The following is a 9,471-nucleotide window of genomic DNA, read 5'->3' on the forward strand; positions in this document are numbered from 1 at the left end:
TAGAAAGAAAAAGAAACTTGAAAATACAGATTCCTGGGTCCCATCCCAAAGAGCCTACAGGAATTTGAATCCCAGGGAGGATAGGCCTACTAAAGCTCTGGCCCCCAACCCCAACCCAGTTAGGGAGCCTCTGGGGCCCCTTAAATTATCCCCAGCCCCCTACTCTGAGAAGCTCTTTGGGTTACAATGATCCCAGCCACATCCCATCTCTTTCCAACCTCTAAGCCACCTCAGGCCAGGGTAAGCTGCCCCTCCTCTCTCGCCAAAGAGCTCTGGAGCCTGAAGCACTCGTCAGTGAGCAGTTTATTATCCATCCGCCCGTCCCAGACTCCCAGCACCAGGGCCCGTACACAATCCAGACACAGCCTTCACTCCAGTCAGTCCTCCCACCCAGCCTCCGTCCTCCATGCTGTCCCTCACTGAGCCTTCCCTGGCAGCACCAGGCCCAGGGGCCACATCTCAGCTAGGGGAGGGGGGGCAGAGGGAAAGAGGCAAAAGCTGGGGAAAGAAGAACCAGATTGGCCCCAAGCTTCTGGAACCACCACCCCGGGATGAAGGGAGAGTGGGCAGGGCTGGAGGGGCCAGGAGGCTGGAATTGCCAGGTGATGGTTCAAGCAGGAGGCTCATCTCCAGGAGGTGCTGGGAAGCCACTCAGGTCTCGGCCAATGATTTCACTCACTGTAATGGAGGGACAATGGAGAGATTGGGCTAGGGGCAGCTCCCTTCCTTTTCCAGAGACCCCCAACCCATGCAAGACAGGCTTCAGTCTAAGAAGCCTCTAGGCTCCTCCTCCACTGGGCCTCACTTTCCCCAATACAGTGGGGCCTTGACTTACGAGTGTCCCGACTAACGAGTTTTTCGAGATACGAGCCGTCTCTGGGCTGATTTTTTGCTTTGAGTTGTGAGCTAAAATTCGGGTTATGAGCCAGCTTCAGATACCCCACCGCTAGTTGGCGCAGAGAACGTCACAGTGAACGCCACAACATCAGCCCAGCATCACGTGTCTCACTCGTTCACTTTTTGATTTGACATACGAGTAATTTGAGTTACGAGCTCTGTCACGGAACGAATTAAACTCGTAAGTCAAGGCCCCACTGTATATCTTAACACCTGCTCCCAGTCAAATCTGCTCAGCTCCATTCATGTGGGCTCCCAGGCCCCCATCCTAGCCCTCTCCTGCTGGCTCAGCAGCCTGCAATGTCAGGACAATCCCTGTCAGCAGGGCCAGGGGTGGGTGTAGTCAGTGGGAGGAAGAGGCAAAATATCAAGGTTCTTCATCACCAATCCTGACCACAGTCAGCATGTTTAGGGGGAAGCTGAGGCAAGGGAAAGCATGCTTGACTGAGACCTCAGCAAGCCACTGCTCCTCTCTGAAATTCAGTGCCTCAATCTGCAAAGGGGGGAGGTATATGAAATGATCTTGAAAGTACTTGTAACCTGTGATTTTGTGATCTGGGGCAGAGGCAGGAACTCTATGCACCCTTCAGAGTTAAGTTAACTGGGTTCATGTGGCTACATGCACCACGAACTTGCCTCCTGAGACCCCCTGACTGGTCTCAAAGGATCAAGCTCCAGCCCTCAGCAAACATGCAGAGCAATCTCTTACACACACGCACACTTGCAGTGGTCAGTTCCACACTCACCTTCCTCCAGCGTGATACCCTGGATAGGGACACTGTCTCGGAAGCCGCTGCCGTTGCCATAGCCACCCCTGGATTTCTCCTGCTCCGGAGTCCCCTCCCCAGGGCCATAGCTTGGCCCTACCTCATTGTACCCCTCAGGAGGTGGGGGGTGAACACCACCCTGGGGAGGGAAGGGGCCTTCCAGCGGTGGGGAGGAAGGCAGTGGAGGCTGGAAAGGGGCTGGAGGAGGGAATGGCAGCCCCAGGGGAAAGGGGGAGGCCCGTCCCCCATAGGGGTCACTGGGAAAGGGCCGGGGAAGGAAGGAGACTGGTGGACGGGCACAACCTGTGGTACCCCCAGTCTCAGGGAACATCCGAAGGCCAGGTCTGTATGATGGTGGGGGCCCCGTTTGGGGGTACAGAGGGGGTGTGCCATAGCTGAAACCTTCTGACAGGTAAGGAGGTTCGTAAGCAGGGTCTTCATGGGGATAAGAGGAGTAGGGGGGCCTGGGTGGTGAGAAGTCCATGTCAGTGCCAAAGGAGGGGCCTGAGGCTGAAGGGAAGCCCCGGAGAGATGAGTCTGGTAGGGGCTCCTCCTTGAAGATCACTGGGTGGATATGAAGCAGGAGGACACACTGGTGAGAAGACTGGCAGCACCGCCCCCCGCCACACACACACACACACACTGCACACCCTCCATCTACCTTCCCATCCCAAGATCCCTCACGATGAAGGCATGGCATCCCTCTGCCCTGCCACAGCTCCCCTCACCCCCACACCCCTCCGTGGGCTGTCCTAGAGCGCACCAGGCAGGAACTTGAAACTCTGGGTAGGGCTGCGCTTCCTGCGCCCGTTGGAGACATAAAAGTAGACCTGGACGGGCCGGGACACCCGCTTGTTGCTGTACTCAGGGACAGTCAGGGTCAGTGTCACCTGGAAGGAGCAGAGGATAGGCAGGGAGCCCTCAGGAACCTAGGCTCAGCCCAGCCCTTCCAAGGACCGGAACTCCACCTCCTAAATTTTTCCATTTGCTAAGGAGCGAAGTTCATCCCCTTGAGAAGAACCTGCTTCAAGGGGCCAGAATGTGTCCTCTAGAAAAGAACAGGTCACTCCTGGAGTTCCTTCCCCTGGTCAAGGGCCCCTCCTGGGAATTCCCTGCCGTCTTCCCTGCCCCCGCCCCGCCCCGCCCAGATGGTGGGCACCCCAGTGACACTTGTACCTCATTGCTCTGCAACCGGTTCACAGTGGCCTCCTCCTCCCATTGCAGCTTTCCATCTGTGCAGGGGGAACAGACTACTCCAGCCCAGCTCCAGGGCCCCCACCCCATACCCAGTCCTCTGCCACTTCCCCTCCTGCTAAAGCCAAGGCCAGACTCAGAAGGCCTCTACAAGGCTTCACTCACAAAGAAGCCTGCTGCATGTTTATTCAATTGAATGGAAAAGGCAGGGTTTTAAACTGTCCATAAGATATAGAGCAGCAAGCTGAGACCAACAGAGATAGCAGGACCAGCCGAGGAACCAAAGGGAGTGGGTGACAAAAGGAACTCTTGAACCCTCCCATCCTGTTCCAAACATCCCCTCCCATGATAGTGTTGGGAGGAAGTTCAAGGATAGGAAAGGGTCCTAGCTTGAAGGAGGGCAATGAGACCTCAAGTCTCATGATCCAGCATCTCAAAATCTTCTATTTGAGCGCCGGTGCTAGGGCTCTTGGTGGTCAGGGTTGGGAGAGGACAAAGGCCTCAAGCTGGTGGGTGCACCTGGGCCCCTGGGTCTTCCCTTCTCCCTCTGAAGCTCCATCTTGGAGTATGTCACAGGCTCTCGTAATCACAGCTGTGCTACTGGCTCATAACTCAGGAGGGACTGAGCGTGGGACTATGAGGGTTACCTCTTCCCTTCTCCTCATCGACCCTATCCACATGGGGTCAATTATCTCAAAACCAACTTCTCCCTAAAAAATGGAATGTGTATTTCTTACACTTGTTCACCTTCCTGAGCATTACAGATTCCTGTCATGCCCATGAAGCAGAAAGTCCAAGAGGAAGGATAGTCTATCTGCCTGTTTTACAGAGAAGTTAGTTTAGTGGCAGTGCCAGAGTTCTTTCACCTGCCTGTCCCAACTCTTCTCCCCTGCCCTTCCCTCCCCAGTGAGTACTCACCGGGGCCCCTCTCGATGAACACCACCTTGGAATCCGGCAGGAAGTTGGAGCCAGTTAGCACTAGCTCCTCTCCTCCTCTCACGGAGCAGGCACTGGGGCTGTAGGCCTCCACCTGGGGCAGCTCCTGGGCCGAGCGCTGGGCTGCAGAGCAGTGCAGGAAAGGCCTGGCTGGACTGCATATGGAGAGGACAGCCTCCTCTGCCCCATGCCCTTGGAATAACTGCCACAGGGCCCTGGAGGAGCCCTCCTCAGTGGCAGACCCACAAGTAAACCCACGGAGCCCCTGGGGTGGCACACACCATGTAAAGAGCCACCCAGGCAGACAGTGAGCAACAGGGCAGGCCAGAGAGTTATCCAAACAAGTGCACAGAGCCACCGACCGCAGAGGGAGGACAGGGGCACTCTAGTCCATCTCAGAGACAGAGTCAGCAGCAGGGGCAAATTAGAATACTCCTCCCACCATAGAAATGAGGGCTAACTCCTTTGCAGGGCTACCCAGGAAAGATGGGGCATAGGATACTATGCAGAGGAGATAAGGTGGACAGACACACACACACAGACAAGAGGGTCACAGATACAGAGATGGCATAGGGCCTCTTTGCTCACAGCACTCGATGGGCACTGATGCTGTCTGCACAGAGACGACCTTCCCGCTGCCCTGGGGCACGTGTACCCGGAATACCAGCCGCACACGTGTGTTCTTGCGCCCGATATCCGTCTCACCCTTCCGCAGCTCAATGTCTGAATTCCGAAGCTTCAGGATTCCAGCACAGTCAATGCTGAAGGCAAAGAATGGAAGGCAAGCCTTCCCAGCTGAAGCCAGAATGGTAATACCCGCACCCCAAGAGGGAAGCCCTCCCGCCCTCTATCCAAAGCCCTGAAGACCTGCTCTGGGAGCCTAGGAGGACTCTTTTAACCCAGAGGTGGCCTCTACAGACTGCTCCCGAGCCCCAAAAGTCCTCTTCTAGATGGTGAGAAAGCCTGAAACTGCTCCTCTGGATGATGTCTAGCTCTCCTGGGAAGAGGAAGCATGGGAACGACTGGTCCTAAAGCCTGAGGACAGAGGGGGAGTAGAGTGGGAACCTACTTGGCTGCCATGTTGTTCTCAGGAAGCAGGGTCATCTCCAACACCTTGGTACCACTGACTACAGCTTCATAGCTGGCCGTGGCCACCATCTTGCCGGTGATGCGGTGCACCTGATAGAAGGCATGAGGCCGCAGGTTCCTTTCGTCTGCAGTGCCGATGAACATTTGTAGGGTCAGTGGCTTCTCACTGTAGCCTAGGAGCTGGCAGAGGGAGACACGGGCAACACAACTGAAATCTCCACTGTCTGATCTTTCATCCATCCCAGGGTTTTCAGTCCACCAAGGGGTAAGGATGGTGAAAGACAAAGGATATCCTGGAAGGGATTCCCAGGGGGGATTGGGCATCGGTTGTGGAGAAAATGTGGCCTGGAGTTCACAGTGTTATTCTTGGAATAAGGCTCAAACTGAGCTGGGCAAAGGGGAAAATCTCCCAAGAGAGACTGGCCCAACTCAATGAAGACAACCTAACTCCCAGTGAACTTTGGCCTCAGCCTAAGCCCTCCCCCACATCTGGCAGGCCATCATTTTCCACAGTAGACATGAGGCTGGTGTCCCATGGGATGAAGGGAGTGGGGGTGGAGGGATAGAGGAGTAGAAAGTATATCCGGGTCCTTGAAAGGCACCCTTCCTCCCCCAACTCCAGTCTGCCTACAGGGTCACTGCTGAGAGGGAGTGTGGGAAAGGGCAGTGCCACGGGTCCGCACAGCTGGAGCCCATCTGCAGGGATCTGGGACTGGTGGAGAGGAAGACTATCAGGCCTCTGCCCCTTACCTTGACTACAGGGTGACCACCAGGAGCAGCTTTGACAGCACCTCGGCTGCCCTCTGTCTCATAGTGGGCCCGATGGTGGGCTCTAGGCTGCACCTCAATCCTCAGCTCCAGCTGCTCGTACTGGCTGGGCAGAGGCCAGTCCAGTGGGGGTAGGGCAGAGGTCCTAGACAGAAGAAAAGAGCACTGATCATCTATAGCCTCAGACCCTGGTCAGGCAGCACCGAGTCTCAGCTCCCTGGCATGTGAGGGAGGAGGGGATTTGGGTGTGGGAATAAAATAGTCCAAAAGCCCAGAAGCAAGGTGAGAGGGGAAGGGCCCTCAGAACCCCTCAAGATGAGGGTGTGGAAGAGGGCACCGGGCCCAAGACTCCCTCCTTTCCAGCTCTGAGCACAGGGTCTGAGGTGGCAATGGTTCACTTGGATACAGAGGCACCCAAAGCACATCCTAATCCTTAGACCTGGATGGGGAAAGAGTCCAGGAAAGAAGCACCATTTCAGACTGAACATGGCCTCGGAGATAAACCCCTTTGTTTTTCAAATAAAGAAACGGAGACCCAGATGTTAGAACATGGTGAGCCAAGCAAGCCAGTGACTGACAGAAGCCAGGACTGAGCACACGCCCTGTTCCCAGTCAGTGCCCATTCCACTAGTTGGGGCTGGAGAGGTCCAGTCCAGAAACTAGGGGTTATTCCTCTATTGAGCTCCCAGATACCCAAGGCCAGGGGGGGATCTCAACTGGTGATGGCCCCAGGTGATATTTGGCAATGTCCAGAGGCGTTTTTTGGTTGTCACACTAGAGGAGGGGGTACTACTAGCATCTAGTGGGTAGAGGTCAGGGATGCTGCTAAACCATCCTACAATGCCCCGCACAGCCTCCACAACAAAGAATTATCCTGTTCAAAATATCAATAGTGCTGAGGGTGAGAAACCCTGCCCTAGAGGAACCAAAGAGAACAGGTGTTAAGGTTTCTTTTCCCAGTTAACTTTCCTGGATGGAGCCAGCTCAACCTGACATCCCAAGATTCAGGATTATTGAAATGGGCAGGATTCTTTGAGGGTAAAATGGATAAAAGAATGCAAGAACTGCTTGTTTTAATATGAATTTTTGTCTTGCAAATATATGCTATTTTAATTCAAATGAGCAGCTATACTTTTAAGGCACAAATTGGGCCCTAGAAAATAAAAGTCAGAGAAGGGGGACTTCCTGCTACCCCGTGTAAGTATGAAATCCAGTCCACAGTCCATGTCCAGACCAGGCCAGCCCAAAACTAGGTGTGGAGGACCCTAGAGCAGCGGTTCTCAACCTGTGGGTCGCGACCCCTTTGGGGCTCGAACGACCCTTTCACAGGGGTCACCTAAGACCATCGGAAAACACATATATAATTACATATTGTTTTTGTGATTAATCACTATGCTTTAATTATGTTCAATTTGTAACAATGAAATTGGGGGTCACCACAACATGAGGAACTGTATTAAAGGGTCGTGGCATTAGGAAGGTTGAGAACCACTGCCCTAGAGGAACTCCCGCTTTGCCTAAGGGGTGGGGGTGGGGCTTTTTTGTTATTGATCCACAGGGAATGATTATGCTTTTGCAAATCATCGGTTTGTAGACGGGGTATGTTGCTGTTGATTTAATCCTCCCTAAAACTGGGTAAATGGTAGCAGCCAAGCTGGTTACAGATTCTCTTTTGAAATGCCAAGGGCACAGAACTAGGATCTTTCTCCAAACTGATCCCTTGACCTGCTCCAAAGTGGAATGGCAGTGGTGCCGGGCTCAACCCTCACCTGAAGATGGGGCTGTGTCCCCCAATCCGGGCCTTGGACCAAGCCAGAGGGGAGGGCACTGCCAGGTAGTCCATGCCAGCTCCCTCCTTCCGAGGACCACCTGGAGGAGCTGCAGTCTCCTCTGCTCCCGAAGGCAGCTTCCCGTTGCACGGAGCCGGCTCCTCAGACCGAGGCAGGGTCACCGCCTGCTCACTGGAAGTCCTCCGGGTTTTCTGGGGGATGCTCTCGGCTGGTGGGGCCCCCACATAGTCAAAGGGGCCAGGGGAGCCAGGATCCCGGGCCAGAGGCAATGGGGGTGGTGGAGGTGGCTCGGACCCCTCTTCTCCCAGGCTGCCCCGGCGGGACAGAGCTGGAGAGGCTGAAGATGGGGTTCCGGAGCTTGAATAGCGGCGTTTGCCACATGGAGAGGCTGGCCGTGGGGAGGCTGGGGAGGGCCCAGGAGCGCTGAGAAGTAGCCAGCTATCTTCTGGTCCCCGGCCTCCGGGGCTTGGACCATACAGGCTCCAGGGATCATCGGGGGTCCATGGCCTAGGGGATGCCCGGGGCGAGGGCAGTGGGGAGCCCAGGCCAAAGCGGGAGGCCGCTTCATTTAGCTCAGACTCCACCTCATCGCAAGCGGCATACAGGGCGGCCTCATCAGAGGCGTCTGAGAAGAAGCTCCAGGAGGACAGGCTGCTGCTGCCAGGGCTGGGGCTGAAGAAGGGGCCCCCGCCCTGGCCCCCTGCCTCTCGGTAGCCTCCAAAGCCTTCTGGTGGGGGGTAATCCCTGGGAGAGCCGTCCCCCCAGGCATCGGGGTTGTCCTCCAGGGTGGCTGGCGGGTCAGGCGTGGGAGAGATGGAAGTGATGCGGATGCTCGGGCACTCCAGGACACGGCCTCCCCCGGCCCCACCCGAGCCCCCTCCGGGCCCCCCCAGCCTCACCGAACGAGCGGGCTGGCTCTCCCAAGTGCCAGGGGAGGGGGCTGGGCGGGGTGGCGGCGAGTGCATGCCAGGCCGAGGGGGTGGTGGCCGGGGAATGCCAATGGGGGCTGCGCCATAGGGAGGGGGCTCCCCCAGGGCCAGGCGGCAGCATGTCGGAGTGTCCTCTGAGTCCAGTTCTGTCGAAATGGGGAGGGAGGGGGACAGAGAGAGGGATACCATGGGAGATGGGAAGAGAGAGAAGCAGGTGAGAAGATGTCTGGGTTCCTTGAGAGATCAGCCCCCTTAGTCCTGTATGCCACCCCCTCCTCAGCAAAGAGGGGTCTCTAAGGTGCCCTTCAAAGCCACAAAGACAGAAGCACAGTTGAACCTCGGAAGGTGGAAGAGACGGATCCAGAAGCGCCAAGCCTGTTCCCACACGGAGCAGCCCACCCTCTGAGCCCCCTGCCCTGGGGCCTCGGGCACCAGACGCACCAGACCGGGTGGGTCTGAAGGTGAGGGATGTAGGTCGAGAGGGGCTGGAGTGGGGCCTGGAGGCGCGTCTAGAAAGGCGCCCGGCTGGGCTGGGGGCGACTCACACATGAACCCAATTAGTAGCGGTTCCCAAACCCCCAAACGGCGCTGGCAGGAGCCCCAGTTGCTATCGCAACAGTGGCCAGGGAAGAAGGGGGGCGGGGGGCGCGCCAGGGCAGTGGTGACGAGGAGAGGTGGCTCCTCCCTCGCTCCCCACCCCCAATTTGGGGGCGGGGGTGCTGCTTGCCCGGCCCGTGGGGAGGGGGGGCCGCGCGCGGCACGGATTCCGTGCGAACGGCGGCCGCCGCCCCCGGCACGGTCCCAGCCATCTGCCTCTTGTTGCGGCCAGACGGGGAGGGGGGAGGGGCGCCCCGGCGGCCCCCGAGAGTGCCCGGGGTCCCGGCCCCGGCGTCGGGTCCGCCGGCCCGGGGCTCGATCTGCAGGGGCACGCTCCAGAGCCCCACCTTCCCGATCACGGGGCGGCGCCGGGGGGTCCCCAGGACCGCCGCTCCCGCTCGCCCCCATCCCAGGGACAGTCGGCCCAGCCAAGAGGCGGCGCGCAGCCAGCGGATCCCCGGCCCCCACCCCCGTACCCACCAAAAAGGGAGAAAGTGGTGCCGG

At 57.4% G+C, this 9,471-nt stretch overlaps 1 protein-coding gene across 1 annotated transcript; it reads right to left on the minus strand.

Moving 5' to 3' along the window:
* Window positions 1-285: 285 nt before the first annotated feature.
* NFATC4 (nuclear factor of activated T cells 4) lies at window positions 286-8,991 on the minus strand. Its single transcript, XM_006102219.3, has 9 exons — window positions 7,421-8,991; window positions 5,634-5,796; window positions 4,864-5,063; window positions 4,383-4,555; window positions 3,777-3,917; window positions 2,841-2,896; window positions 2,428-2,554; window positions 1,644-2,228; window positions 286-678 (listed from the first exon to the last, which is right to left on the minus strand). Exons 1-9 carry the CDS (start codon window positions 8,557-8,559, stop codon window positions 611-613), a joined length of 2,652 nt encoding a protein of 883 aa, XP_006102281.1. The 5' UTR covers window positions 8,560-8,991; the 3' UTR covers window positions 286-610.
* Between the last annotated feature and the right edge of the window lie 480 nt (window positions 8,992-9,471).

Source organism: Myotis lucifugus, unplaced genomic scaffold (genome assembly GCF_000147115.1).
Source record: "Myotis lucifugus unplaced genomic scaffold, Myoluc2.0 scaffold_406, whole genome shotgun sequence".
Classification (NCBI taxonomy): Eukaryota; Metazoa; Chordata; class Mammalia; order Chiroptera; family Vespertilionidae; genus Myotis; species Myotis lucifugus.

Coding starts and splice junctions, on each gene's coding strand:
- NFATC4 (XM_006102219.3), bottom strand. CDS start 8,559: ATGGTATCCCTCTCTCTGTCCCCCTCCCTCCCCATTTCGACAGAACTG. Junction 2,897..3,776: donor GTTCATCGAGAGGGGCCCCG/GTGAGTACTCAC, acceptor CCCCCTGCACAG/ATGGAAAGCTGCAATGGGAG. Junction 679..1,643: donor GGGTATCACGCTGGAGGAAG/GTGAGTGTGGAA, acceptor CCTCCATTACAG/TGAGTGAAATCATTGGCCGA.